The 15284-nt window shown below is 32.5% G+C and overlaps 2 protein-coding genes across 2 annotated transcripts; one reads left to right on the forward strand and one right to left on the reverse strand.

The window, feature by feature from the left end:
• The first annotated feature begins 393 nt into the window (after positions 1–393).
• Positions 394–1101, forward strand: LOC125859090 (uncharacterized). The gene is made up of 3 exons (XM_049538822.1): positions 394–592; positions 711–917; positions 1009–1101. Exons 1-3 carry the CDS (start codon positions 395–397, stop codon positions 1099–1101), a joined length of 498 nt encoding a protein of 165 aa, XP_049394779.1. The 5' UTR covers position 394.
• Positions 1102–5026: 3925 nt separating this feature from the next.
• LOC125859980 (uncharacterized) lies at positions 5027–11188 on the reverse strand. Its single transcript, XM_049539838.1, is given in 5 exon segments — positions 5027–7136; positions 8356–10195; positions 10477–10517; positions 10519–10552; positions 10954–11188. Coding segments are annotated over 5 exon segments (4065 nt in total). The 5' UTR covers positions 11016–11188; the 3' UTR covers positions 5027–5048.
• Positions 11189–15284: the final 4096 nt, after the last annotated feature.

Below are 15284 nucleotides of genomic sequence, written 5' to 3' on the forward strand. Positions count from 1 at the left end.
GCCTATAAAACAAATCGTTGTATATTTGATTAAAAAAAGTTACCATAAAAGTAAATTGTCCAAGTTTATTTTTGGTAATATATTCAACTAATGACCCAAAAAGAACTTTCATACTTGCCAATTCACAATGACTAAAGTAATCCGTTCCTTTTCCCAATATTACTAGGAATAATACTATTTTTTCCTTCCTTTCCTTTTTTCACATGGATTTCAAGTCCTATACAAATTAGGAATATGGTTATTGACATCTCTATATAAGGTAGGCGGTAAAGTTGCAACATCCTACTCAGCCCCTTCTTGTGAGATTACATTGAATTTGTTGAGGTTGTCATATAAGCAATAAGTTTTGTTTCTCTTTTTGTTGTCAAAACCTCTCTATATTATTTGTTCAGATATGGAGAGGGATAACAAACTCCGTCCACCATGGTTGGAACCTCTACTAGATATTGATTTTTATGGACATAATTGTATATGTGAGGTACATAATCAATATTGTACATTTTTTTGTAAAAAGTGCACAAACAAACCTCTTTGTGAATCATGTTGGAGGGTAGATGCAGAAGCTGAACATGAACTTCACCTATTTTTACAGGTACATAATCCTTCACCAAAACATAAGAGGGGGAGATTTTCTTTATATATATATATTGGCAATTATTTCTTAGAGCTATATTTTTAATTATCTCTTCTTCTATTTTAACATGATGCAGATATTTAAAGTATCGGAAAAAGCATCCGTTCGAAAAGCTGATATAGAAAGTGAGGTAGATGTTAGGAAAATTCAGCCATATATAATAAACAATCACAAAGTTATATTGCTGAAACCAAAAGGAGGAAACGGGGGAAATCCCAAGTGTGTCATATGCCAAGGAAAAATAAAGGATGAATTCTATCAATATTGCTCTATTTCTTGCAAAGTAAGTACAGTCGAACTTCGTTATAATGTCGTTTGTTAGAATAATTTTTTGACTAATGATATTATTATGTAAAACATATAATATATTGCAGATTATTGGAGATATAGAGCAACTCGAAATTGTTGAAGAAAATGGCCCACGAAAAAGAAGAAAGAGAAGGCCCTGTAGATCACCTTTGTTTTAGAATGATACTTACAATTCTAATCAGATTACTTACTGTAGAAGTGAGGCTAGGGTTTTCATTTTTAGAATACGATGATTACTAGGGTAATTTGGGTTCTAAAATTTGTTTACATGTTTAATGGATTTCTCAACACAAGGCCATATCTACTCAATTTCACATACCACATATAGGTGTGTTCACCGGTTGATTTGGATTGGTTATTGGTCAAAACCAAAACCAAACCAACTTAATCGGGTGTAAAATTATCAAAATCAAATCAACCTAATATAATATATATTTATCGGTTTCGGTTCGATTTGGTTCAATTATTCAGTTATTAACCATATACATAAAATTAAAAGAAATAATTTATTCAAAACGTGAAAATAGTTACAATAATTCATTCAAAATAAAAAATAGTTAGAATAACTGACACTATAAAACTTTCGATCATTGAATTTACTATGAATAAAGCTTCAAAATTCACTAGTTTTGTCCTAGAAGGAAGAGACATTGACATTTTTAGTCCCACAAAGAATTGTCATAGACACTCATATACATGAAACCAATAAGATAGAAGTTCTTACCTTGGACATTTTTACTTTCATAAGTAATTTAAAAACATATATAAGATTTTTAAAATTGTTTATAAAATTATGTGTATTATTTATCGGTTTGGTTCGATTATTTCTTTGATTTTTTTCGAACAAAACCATAACCAAACCAAATACTATTGATTTTTTAAAAATCTAAAACCAAACCAAACCGTAAATAAAATCGGTTCATTTAATCAATTTGGTTCGATTTTTTGGTTTGTATCAATTTTTATCCAAACCGTGAACACCTCTAACCGCATATATTGTACATTATTTAAGCAAAAGCTATTGAATTCCAACTAGTTATGCACACACATGAACATTTCCCTTTCTCGTCAATTGTAAGTAATACCATCAACTTAGGGGTCTAATTTTCGCACTAAACACATAAGGGTGCTCTATCAAGAAGATGTATCCGGATCAATTTCTGGCAATAAAGAAAAAGTCTTCATGTACAATCTTATTGGTAGCAAGAAGATCAAGTTTCTAACCAACCTGCGGTAAATTTTCCATATATCCCAGTAAATTCATGATTTCTTCGATGAAAAAAATTCAAAAATCAGATAAGTTTTACTGTTGAATTTGTCATATTCTAAAACTAGTATTAAACAACAAAGGCTGCTGAGAAAACCCAGCTTGCCTTTAAGATAGAGAAAGGCATCATCATCTGGGAATAATGCATGCAATTGCTAGTTTACCAACCAATTGAACAAGGAAAATAAGTATGATGTGCTCTCTACAGAACAAAACCTTCTAATACACACACATTAACAAAAATGCAATAACGTAAATTAATATGGACAGACTGAATATTTCAATACCTTCATCGGGAAGAGGCTGTGAAGTGTTTGACATTACACAGTCACTAGAGCTGCAAGGTAGCAAAGAAGACATTTAACAAACACGAAATGGTAAGTTATCTTTCATGGAGATGCCCCCGTGATTGACATCCATAGCAGGAGATATCCATGAACAGAACGCATATATGCTTCGGACAAGTTTCTTCAGCCAATAAGACTCAAAAGTTATGTCCAAGCGCTATGATGATTGGATCCTCTAAAAATTGCTGCTGCATGCATGTCAGATCCTCCAAAAACACAACGATTATGCATTTTTGGAGGATCCTCACGGGTGCAGCAGCATTTATTTTTAGGATCCGAGCAACCTAGTGTTCAACCATCAGTTCCCATAAAAAGACTCCTTGCCGTTACATAATTAAGAAAAATTCACATACCTCAAATAACTCAAACCCTTTTCCCAACAACAAAGAAATAAGTACCCCCAGAATGCTAAAAAGGACAAGTTACACTTCTAACCCACCTTGTTAAATAACAGCAAGCAGACACATGACAAAAGAAAATATATTTATGGTAAAATCATCACAATGCATGAATTCACTCTGTAGAGCGTTGAACAAAAGGAGCCAGTTCTATAGGAGAATCTGGATTACCACAGGCCATATGCATAGATTAGAGTAGTCTATTTTTACGGAGGCATTACCTGCAAGCTCCTTCCTATTTCAATACAAAAGTGAAACTGAAGTTTTGTGAGAATAGGGAATGATTCAGACACTAGAAGAAAAAGAAAAAAAAGGGGAAATGAAAATTCAAGTGTGGCAAACAAATAATTTGAAGTCATTCCCTAGAGAAAAATCCATGTAACTGATCTATTAATCCAATGAAAGATGCCAATTCAACCAGCAGGGAGTAGTTCGATTACACAACAATGTGCACCCTATCACATGATGATCTAGAATTAAATGATAAGAAGATCCAAACTTCATTATAGGAATTTGACATGCAATATAGGGCAATTATTATACTCAAAATTATGAGTATATCAAGATTACTAAGAATATAATTTTAAAAAAAAATTGCAAGACAAACATAGTATTTTTCCATGTTCCAAAACAAAAAAAAATCGTGTAACTTGATGCTTTCTTGGTGGTAAATTATCATATTATGCAGGCATGTCTATAGTTCTACATCCCATTATCAAATGGTTACAGATTGGTTTAATAGCCAATTAGTTGTGTCCTACTTTGTCGATCTTTTATCAAAACATGGTTATGCACATTTCTAGTAAAGTTATGGTGTTGAAACCAAAAGAACATGTCTCAGACAAGTTTCTTCAGCCAATGAGACTCAAACTTATGTCCAAGTGCTATGATGATTGGATCCTCTAAAAATTGTTGTTGCATTCATGTAGGATCCTCCAAAGACACAAAGATTATGTATTTTTGGAGGATCCGTCACGGATGCAGCAACATTTTCTTTTAGGATCCAAGCAACTTGGAGAAAAAAACTCCTAGCCGTTATATAATTAAGAAAAGTTCACATACCTCAAATAACCCAGACCTTCCCCAACAACGAAGAAATAAGTATACCCAAAATGCTAAAAAGTAAGAGTTACACTTCTAACCCACCTTGTTAAATATATCAAGCAGAAACATGATAATTGGAAATATATTAAAGTAAAAATCCTCACAATGCATGAATTCACTCCGTAGCTTTGAAAACAGAAGGAGCCAGTTCTAAGGAGAATCTGGATTACCACAGGCAATATGCTTAGAGTAGTCTATGAGAGTGGCATTAGAAAAAGGCTATTTTTACGGATGCATTACCTGCGAGCTCCTTCCTATTTCAATAAAAAGGTGAAACTGAAGTTGTGAGAATAGGAATGATTCGGACGCACTAAAATAGTAACAAGAGACGAAAATAGGCATTGTAAGAGAAAATTCAAGTGAAGCAAATAAATTTGAAGTCATTCCCTAGTGGAGGAAATTTCTAGGTTGTCACTTGTCGTGTATGACTTGTTTCTAATCACCATTGTTCCTATTGTTTACTCAGTAAAAGAAAGGGTGAAAACCCTATATAACTGATCAATTAATCCAATGAAAGATGTCAATTCAACCAGCAGGAGTAGTTAGATTACATAACCGCGGGCACCCTATTACATGATATGATCTAGCATTAAATGATAAGAAGATCCAAAACTTCATTAAAGGAATTTGACATGCAATATGGTGCAATTATTATACTCAAAATTATATATATCAAGATTTAAGTATGAAATACAATTTAACATTTTTGCAAGACAAGTATAGTTTTAAGCATGTTCCAAAATGACGAAAGTAAAACTCGTGTAACTTGATGCTTTCTTGGTATTCGATCATTATGCAGGTGTGTCTATAGTTCTACATTCCATTATCAAATGGTTATTGATCTGTTTTATAGATGCAATTAGTTGTGTCCTACTTTGTCGATCTTTTATCAAAACATGGTTATGCACATATATTTTATAAAAGTTATCTAAGAGGTAAGTGCTTGTACCCAAACATAGACAGCAGATTAGATTTTAACTAAATTATCATTAACCTTCACGGTCAGAACTTACAGTTATTTGTTGGTAGTTGGTAATAAGGGTCTGTGGACCCCTTAGAAAGAAACTACTGGAGCTGTTTTCTAAAGCACACGGAGGCGTCTCCAATACCTCCTTTGACCTACCTACAAGGGGAAGATTGGAAAGATGGTCACCCCAAATATCATAAGTAAACTTTTCCTCCATACCCATCTTTTCATCAGTTTTAACTGCCATCTGATTTGGAGGTTTAGATCCAGGAGCTCGTAAATGATGAGCAATTACAGAACTTGAAGCCAACACTGGTTGACAACACATCAAGCGAGGAGCAGATTTATCAGCACAAGGGAAGGTTGCTGAAGGCAGAAGAACAGGTTTGCTGACTGATCTTTTAGGTGCAGCAGGCTTCTCTTGAGGAGGACAAGAATTTTTTCCACCATCCGTTAATGTTACCTCTCTCTGCAAGACATTCCTCTGAGATACAAATTCGGGGTGTATACTTTTTTTACATTGATGATTACCAACATCAGCAAAGGGATTGATGAGCTTAACAGGTCGATCCACATCAGCAGACTGTGGAGATGGCCGACGAGGTGTTGAATTTGAGGTAGGAGACAGGGGTGACGATGGTGTAGAATTGCCACTATGACTACTTGAAACATCAAAAACTCCAACCAAAGCAGTCGCAGAATTCTTTCTCTTCTTCCGCCTCCTCCCTTTTTCTTTTGCAATTTTGACAGTGAGATTACCAGCTTTTGAGGTTTCATATATATTAGAACTCTGAATCACTACCGACTTTGCAGAGGATGACACCTCCATTCCTTTTTGGGTATCTGATACAGAGTTATATCCTGCACAATGATTCACATTCTGATCAGTTACACTTTGATTTTGGGAGACAGCTTGAATATCTTCACATGTACTGAAACTTTCAACTGACAGAGCCTCACCTTCCCCAATTGACCTAAGCAAACCGTTCAATTTAAAGGAGAAGAGGAACTTGCCAATCTGTTTCTCAGTGGGATGCATGCGAGACAATTTTCCAGTATGACTAACAGATGTCATATAGCTTTTTCCACTCTTAGGCAAGCACTCATGGGAGCCAAAGGCCACCACTTGGGGTATGATGCACCAAATAACCAGAAAGAATAAAGAAGTTAGAAAAAGAATTGTGACGAGCAATTTCTTCACCCTCGTCCAGAACAAAGACCTCTTGCAGAAATGAAGCACACAGATAGGAAGACTAGCTTTCATTGGTATAACAAGTATACCAGTTGCCAAAGCCAGTTCAAGATCTCTATGTATAGTGGCAGCAGAAAAATCAGTATGATATGATATCACAAGCTTTATAGACTCCTCAGGTTCAAGAGAAAAGCCTTTACAACCATTTATCACGAACCCATCTGTTCCACACTCTGTTCCAGAGATTTCAATTTTTTTGACCTCCAAGGGAAAGTCCCCCACGTTCTTTGCATGAAGCTCCTTTGACAATGACAGGGAACATGCATGAAATTTATCCTTCATGTTATATAGCACACCTGAAGAAGAGAGATTAAGAGGGGTTGGCATGTTTAATTTGAATTCCAAGTTCTGTACAGGTTCAGACGCATCAAGCAAGACCAAAGAAAGCAATCCCCCAGATCCTTTGAGAGTTAACCACTCCACACCAGAAAGATTGTTCCTGAGCAAAGCTGAACTTCTCCACTGACATCGAGCTGCAGGTTGAAATAAAATTGGACCAAATGATGCTTTACTAAAAGGGTGAAGAAGTGCTTCAGTTACTGCATTCTCTGCTAGTGAAAAACCGTATCTCTTTGGAGCAATAGAATAGTTAGCAACTATTCTACTTGATAGAGAAGGCTGCAAATGGCTTCCTGAAGTCTTGCACTCATCAATAATTTCCCAGGAGTTTAGAACAAGCTGCACCAAGATTGGTTTTTGACTTGGGTTTTCTATTGTGATCCACTGAGAGTGATAACTTCCGACTTGAATCACTGGAAACACTACTTCACTTTCATCCAGTACGGACATGCCATTAGCAGTAGCATGAGATTTCCAGTTCTTCAATACCGACTCATCTGCCATTGTTGTATCCACAGCCTTCAGATTAAATGGATAGAAAAATCAACAATCAGGAGCTAATTCTATATACATCTGTACTAAACAAAGGCATGCGACTGATACAGTACTGACAATTATTTCAACTACAGGTACATTCAAATTAAGAAAAGCTAAAACAAAGTGAAGCTTCACATGAAATAAATACGACTCAGAAGTACAACTCTGCTGAACTAGTAAAAACAGTTCACTATGGACATTCCATATCATTCCTGCTAAATTCTGTGGGAGTTGTTACACTGATTCAAGCATAATAAATCAAATGAATAGCTATTGATAAACATTACTCCCTCCATTTAAAAAAAAAAATGGCCTAGTTTGACTTGACATAGAGTTTAAGAAAATAAAAAAGACTTTTCAATCTTGTGGTTCTAAATTAAATGTCAAATGTACCAAAATGTCCTTTAATCTTGTGGCCTTAAATATGCCACGTGGAAAGCTGAAATTAAAGTGTTGCCAAAAAAGTAAAGGGATCATTCTTTTTTAAACAGACTAAAAAGGAAAGCAACTCATTCTTTTTCATTCTTTTTTAAACAGAGGGAGTATAAGTTATCATGTGACTGTGTGAGTATATTTGCAGAAGAATCTCCTCCTATTATGTATTCAAAAAACACAATGTTAACCAAAACAACTTCTATCAGAGAGTGCAATTGTATCCAGCATCCTGAAATATACACTGAACATGCACAATTATTTTCCACTGAAGATGACTTCAGTTATCTTCAGTGTGTCTGATACATTAAATTTAAGTATAAGGGTGTATCTCCTACTACAGATTAGATAGAGAAGAAGAGCCCCTGCATTATACATGATATGGTATTTATGGCTCCACCTATCACATGTTACAGGACACAATCTTCAGTCTTACTTTATGCTGATAATTAAGGACTTCAATACTCTACCAGTTAAAAAAAGAGACTTCTATACTCTACGTACACAGATCCCTTTTAAGGGCTTAGTTTGAGTTTCTTGCCACAATATTAGTTTCAGACAAAAGAATAAATATAAATTCCAGTTGCTTGCAAAAATGCCTCTAATAGGAACAGACAAATCTTGAATTCTCAAATCTAACAGCCCTGAAACTTCTTGAAGTTTAACAAATTATTTTTACTCATTTAAGTGTTTAGAATATCCTCTGAAAAGAAGATGCCACACCCACGAAATGAGAGATAATAAGAACCAAATAGCAGAATTCCAATACCTTGTTTTCTAATGGTGACCGCATGCTGCTGCTTGAAGAGGTTGCTCTGGTATTTCCAAGTTCTACTTCATCAGAGTGCTCTTCTTGACCAATTGAAGTGTCATATTTACCTCCTGAACAAAGGCTGACTACATCCATGCAAGTAACTTCAATTTCAGAAGTTCTTGAGTCATTAGTTGATACGAGCAATTTACAGTTCATGCTCATTTCATGAGCTTGCACCAGAGGATCAAGCTGAACAGATGGGGAGCTGTATGTGACCACAGCGACTTGCGTAACAGTACTGGGGAAGAGTATTAGTCCCTCAACATATCTGACACGAAAATACTTGATGTTCTCTCCAGCTTCACTTACCTTGACAATGCTCAATATGTAAGGAGAATCATTTCTCACTGACAAAGCAACAACACTAGTACCATCAGTAGCACATTGTTCTACAGTTTGAATAGACAAAAAAAGTGGATCCGTGAGCTCACTGTGAGCAGACATCTTGCCCAGTTCTGCTTTGAGAGGGACAATAATTGTATCGGCTTTACCTTTGGAAGAGCTAAGCAACTGCAGAGAAAAGGCACCAAATATCTCTCCCCTTGTATGACTAGGGAAATCTAATTCTATGATGGTCTCAGTTTTGTCAGGATCAATTTCCCAATTCCTATGGGGTCTAATTGCAACTAGAGGGATACCAACTTCATCACCCTTGACATCCAGCCACTCCTTAACACCAAGCAAGCTGAAATTATTGTTTGAATCTTCACCTTTATTCATATTACAAATTGCCTTTGCATAACGGGTATTATCTCCGGAAGAAATAGACGTCCAAATAGTTACCTCCTCAACATAGAGGGCTTCATTGTAAGGATTATACAAAGAAAGATTCTTACTCAGCCTTCCACTAGAGGAAATATCAAGACTGACTAAAGGCTGTATGCGATATGGAGATTCAACAGCAAAGCCCTTAGCCTGAACCAAGAAACCACCAAAGCTAGTCTGCAGAACAAACTGCGCTGCAGAGAAACCCAACCATGTAGGCAAAAACACAAAACAAATTGATGCAGTTTCACCAGGTGCCAACAATGTTTCGCTGAAATTGCAAGGGTAAAACTGAGAATTGGTTCCATAAGGTTCAAATACAGTCAGTGTCCTGTCGCTGTGTGTATTTTTAACATTTAGAAAAGCTAATGAAGGAAAATATAAATACTTCTCCCCCCAGTCAAGCAAAGGGGGATTGATTTCTACATGAGGGGAAGAACCACCCAAAATGTTGAAACTGTCTGTCTCGTCTTCTGCTTTTGGTTTCAATTTTTGACATTTATCATCAGACAAAGGCACTTCACCAAAAGAAACACCATTTTGCCTATCCCTTCTTATACAACTACAAGACAATTCACTGTAACACTCTTGGTAACTCAGATAGCATGAAATTGTTCTTCCACCCAAAAACTTGAAAATACAAGAATCAGATGACCTACTAAGATTTTTATCCTCTTCATCTGATCCTATATCAACATCAGATTGAACCCCAGAAACTTCTTCCACTTGTGATTGGGCATTCTTCTCGTCAAACAAAAACCCCCGCAATCTGGATGGAAAGCAGAACAAGTCTGTATGTGAACACACGCTATCAAGACTTTGACGAGGTACGGGGTTCTCAAGAACGAAACCAGATGACAAATCACCACTAAAGCCATCCACCTCATTGGGTTTGTAGGACATACATGCATCATACTCTGCTTGGTTTTGCTGTCCCTTCATTGAGCATGGTTCACCTTTAGCCAGAATAATGATGATATGGAACAGAACCATCATAAAGCAGAATGCTTCACCATGGTGAAACACTCTCCTGAAGAAATTACTAATACAGATTAATAGCTGATGTAAAAAATTAGAACATCAATCATCATTTACAAGAAAGACGAAAACTTTAAACAGCTATTAGGCAGTGGATATGCAAACACAAACTAAAATTTTGGGGAAGGTACTAACACCTCCACCACAACAACTACAAGAATAGTACAAACTGATAGTAGTCTATTATTTCAGGAAGAAAACAAAAGGCACCAATTTTAATAATGAAAAGAAGTCAAAGGGTGTCTCAGTAACTCAGTTGGTTGGGTTGGCTACCTGAACTTTTCACTTTCACCTTGTTGGTGAGGATTCCATTCTCACCTTGTAATCCCCTCCCCCATTTCCCCTTCTCCTGCCCCCCATGTAATAAGAAAAAAGTCAGGAAAAAAAAGGCATTAATTTTGGGAATGAAATGAAAAATAGTACAAGACACAATCAAATAATCTAAAAATAGAAAAACAGATAAAGATGACGATTTCTAATAACTCCCATAGAAAAAACTACAAAACGCTGATGCTTCAGCTGTCGGTATTAAATATGCAAGTATCTCATTAAGTAGGAATAGAAGCTAAACAAAGCTTGCAAACTCCAATACTCTCGTTCATAGCTTAAACCTTTTTTTTTGCCTGTTCAAGCAAGCAAATATACCATAAATAAGCATTCAAAAGCTCCAAAAATAAGAACAACAAAAAGCTACATCAAAAAAAAAAAAAATCAATCAACAAAATATATAATGAAGAGAAAAATTGTTACCGGCGGGAGGAGATGCCGGAGAGATGATATGAAGGTCCGATCATTAGGGTTTGAGAGTCCATTGACGAAGATTGAAAAAGAACATTAGTTCAAAAGAAAAAATGAGTTTATGATGATGGTGGCTAGGGCTTATAAGCGATTGGGATTTTCAACACACAAAAAAAAAAAAGGAGAGTCTTGTGAGCAGCACACAAACAAAACAACAAAGACGCAGATACACCTGATAGATAATACACACCCGAATGAAAGGCTCGAATGACGAAGAGAAAAAATAAAACTGAAAAACAGAGAGAAAATGACTCATCACACAACAAAATTACTCTACTGCCCCACACAATACACTATTTTCTTTAAATATCTATTTTTTATTTAGATGGTGGAATTAAACTATTTTATTTTTATCTTTTTTTTTTTATAATCCTGAAAGTATATATGTTTAAAAAGATAAAAGAAGATCTAAGTTTGAAAATGCTTAATCAGAGTCCTTTGGTTACCAAGTTGCGTTTTATACTTAACTAGTATTCGTATATGCGCATTGCGCGAATATTTGAAATACAATAATGTTAGATTAAATTTATAACTTTTATTTTTTATATTTTAATTTATTTCAATTTATTTAAAATGTCATTGTTCCTCTTTTATCGGAAGGTTATCATAATCTAAAAAATAATAGAAGAAAAAAAAGCATTCACTTGACTTAAAATTGTCTGTAAGATCTTATATTATATGCAATAAAATTTTATTTTTATTTAAAACAATTCTTATAAAATTTCAAAAATTCTTTTCATTTTATATGCAATTCACATGGAATTAGTGATATAAAACAATTAAAATGTAATATTACTTTATTAAAATAAATAATAATGTGAGAGAGTAATAGTTAAATAAATATATATTATTATTTTGACAGAAAACTTCTATCGACTCTATCTATATTTGAATAAGTGGCAAATGTTCATCTCAATTTCAATCAAAATGTATAATGATCTCTTGAAAATTATTTATGATTTGTCTTTTTATTGAATTTACCAAAATGGCGATAATAGTGTTAATCTCCACACAATTGCTAAAGGACTTTCTATATCTAAATTTAGTCGAATTTTAATGTAGACATCAGACATAAAATGTAAAAAAAAAAAAGTTAAAATGTTATTTAAAGATAAGGTATGTATTAAAGATGAAAAAAATTATATATAATTATCAAATAATAGTATGATTTTCAAAGAACAGTGAGCAAAAAAAAATTAAAAAATAGAAATAAAATGACTCATTGCGGAATAAAATTACTCAACTATCCCACACAATTAACTATTTTCTATTAAATATATCTAAATAAATGTATATTTTAGATGATGGAATTAAACTATTTTGTTTTTATTATTTCTTATAATCCATATATTTTAGAAAGATGAAAAACATTTATATATAATTTTCAATAATAATATGTTTTACTGACTAGTATGCGAATACTTGTGTCTATTTTTCTTTAAGTTTGAAGATGCTTAATTAGAGGTCTCAAATTTGAGTTCACTTGTGTATAGAGTCATTTTTGTTAGGGAGTGTTTTACTATCAACATAGGATTTTTTTTTTTTTTAATTTAGTCGAACTTTAATGTGGATATTAAACGTTGATAAGAAACCGAAAAAAAAAGTTTGAAGATGTTATTTAGGGGTAAGGTTTATGTAGGGGTGTCAATGGAATATGAAAAACCGTCTGAACAGATCGAACCTAATTGAATCAAACCGATTTATGTCATTTCTTCAATAAAAACGTGGACTTTTATTTAAGTGTATAACCGTCCTGAACAATTTGGATGATCTTTTTAATTTATGAAAAAACTGAAAAAAATTCGAACCAAACCAAATAACCTTACGTGTATATAAATATATTTTATATATTAAAAATATGTTAAATTTAATATAGAAATATAATTTATAACATTTTTCAAATATAAATATAACTTAGATCCTAGGTCTCTGGTGAGTGGTGATTGAACGACTTTGGGTCTTTACTCTTTAATTAATCTTTAATAAATTAAGTTTAAAATTAACGATACTATGATAGATATTCTATCAAACAATACACCTAAATGGCGAAACAAATTCTATTCTCCTAATAAATGTTTAAGATCAAATAATATGACAACAAAATTTTACATTCTTGACTTCTTGGTGAAGAATCAAGTGCTTTTTCACGAACATATTTGTGAAAGAATATATTTTAATAATAGTATATTTTGAGGTGATATTTTAAAAAAATGAAAATCAACTGAACCGTACCGATACCGATGAGAAATCCATGTGATTGGGATGGTTTTAAAAAGTCTAATTTTGATTATATATTATAAAAATACCCAAAAATGGAATGATATAAATTCTTAATAATAATCGACCGAACCGTCTCATTGACACTCATAGCCTTATGTATGTTTAATCCTTTTCAAGGTAAGGCTAGTGAAGTGTTTGTTTTATGCCTTCAAAATTTTGAGGATTCAATTTTTTTTTAATATTTATGAATTTTATTTTATTTAAAATAATATTAAAGATTATAAAAATAAATAGATACAAATATATTCTTAAAGAAAAGAACTATGCACATTATCATAAATATTTTAAAATTTTGAATTAAACAATTCAAATATTCATATTATTAAATAATATTTTAACAACAACATCTAAGGCATTGTATAGCAGACACATGGCTAACATGTTATTAATTAAAATTAATATTCACTTCGGTAATAAATATTCTGTGTGAATTTGATGGTTATATTTCTCTTAAAATAGTAGTCTAACTACCAAGTAGTAATATGTATAGAAAAACAATTCTAACTATGATTATTACTATATACTTAATTTCGTTTATTTAAATTTAATTTTCAATCCAAAAAAAAAGAGTCTTATGAGAGGAGCACACAAACAAAACAACAAAGACGCAGGATGAGGGTACACCTGATAGATAATACACACCCGAATGAAGGACTCGAACAATGAAAAGCAAAAATAGAAATTGAAAAAAGCAGAGAAAAAATGACTCATCATACGACAAAATTACTCAACTGACCCACACAACACATTATTTTCTTTAAAAACATCTAAATGTAGTACTCCCTAACAAATCATAAATAACAAAATAATTTTACTAATTCACCCCTTAAAAAATTACTTGAGAATTTTATAAATAAATGTAAAAACTTTCAAAAATAATTAATTGAAAGAGTAATGTTTTTTTGATTTAGTAAGATGAACAACTAATATGAGACAATTATTTTTAGTATAACGATCAATTAATATGAGATCGAGGAAGTATTTTAGATGGTGGAATTAAACTATTTTGTCTTTATCTTTGCTTATAATCCTAAAAAATAATATGTTTAGAAAGATTAATTATATATAATTTTCAAATAATAATATGATTATCGATTAGTACGTGATGTCTATGTCCATTCTTTTTAAGTTGGAAGATGCTTAATCAGCGGTTTCAGATTCGAGTCTACTTGCATATGAAGTTGTTTTTGTTAAGAAATGATTTACCATCAATGCGGAACTTTCTGACGTGAATGCGTATTCAATCAATCTTCAATACAGATATTGAACATCAGATTGAATCTCAAAAAAAAAAGTTTGAAAATACTATTTAGGGGTAAGATTTATGTATGTTATCCTTTTTAAACTTCACTTACAAAATTATAATAATAGAGGTGACTAGAATGAGGCTAGTAAATGTGTGTTTTATGACTTCAAAATTTTGAACATTCAAAAAAAAATTAAGAGTAAATTTTTATGATTTTTATTTTATTTAAAATCATATTAAATATTATAAAAATAAATATATACAAATATATACTTAAAAAGGAACTTTATACTTTATCAAAAATATTTTAAAACTAATAATTAAACAACTCAAATATTCATACGAATAAATAATATTTTTACAATAACATCTAAGGTAATATATTGCAAACACGTGATGGATATGTTATTAACTAAGAATAATATTTATTTTAGTAATTAATAATTCTATGTGAATTTAACAATTAAATGTCTTTAAGAATTCTTCACTAAAAATAAGTAATATGTGAAAAAGATAAAAAAAACAATTCTAATTATTTATTTTAATTATAGTTATTAAAATTTGATTTTAAGTCACTAATTTTATTGAAACGAATTTGTACAATGATACGTTGAACTATTTCTTTTCTTTAAAAAGACTTGTTGGATATAGTTGTAGAAAATTCTTTCTCTATTCATTACCGCTATTGAAATCATAAGTTTTGTCAATTTTTTTCGACAATCATGAACACCGAATAGGCGATGTCACGATGTGAATA

The sequence above is a fragment of the Solanum stenotomum genome, chromosome 3 (genome assembly GCF_019186545.1).
Source record: "Solanum stenotomum isolate F172 chromosome 3, ASM1918654v1, whole genome shotgun sequence".
In the NCBI taxonomy this organism is placed as follows: Eukaryota; Viridiplantae; Streptophyta; class Magnoliopsida; order Solanales; family Solanaceae; genus Solanum; species Solanum stenotomum.

Excerpts from the sequence above, each read along its gene's own strand:
- LOC125859090 (XM_049538822.1), top strand. The coding sequence starts at position 395 with ATGGAGAGGGATAACAAACTCCGTCCACCATGGTTGGAACCTCTACTA. Across the intron at positions 593-710 it reads AACTTCACCTATTTTTACAG|ATATTTAAAGTATCGGAAAA; the intron begins GTACATAATCCT and ends AACATGATGCAG. Across the intron at positions 918-1,008 it reads ATTGCTCTATTTCTTGCAAA|ATTATTGGAGATATAGAGCA; the intron begins GTAAGTACAGTC and ends AATATATTGCAG.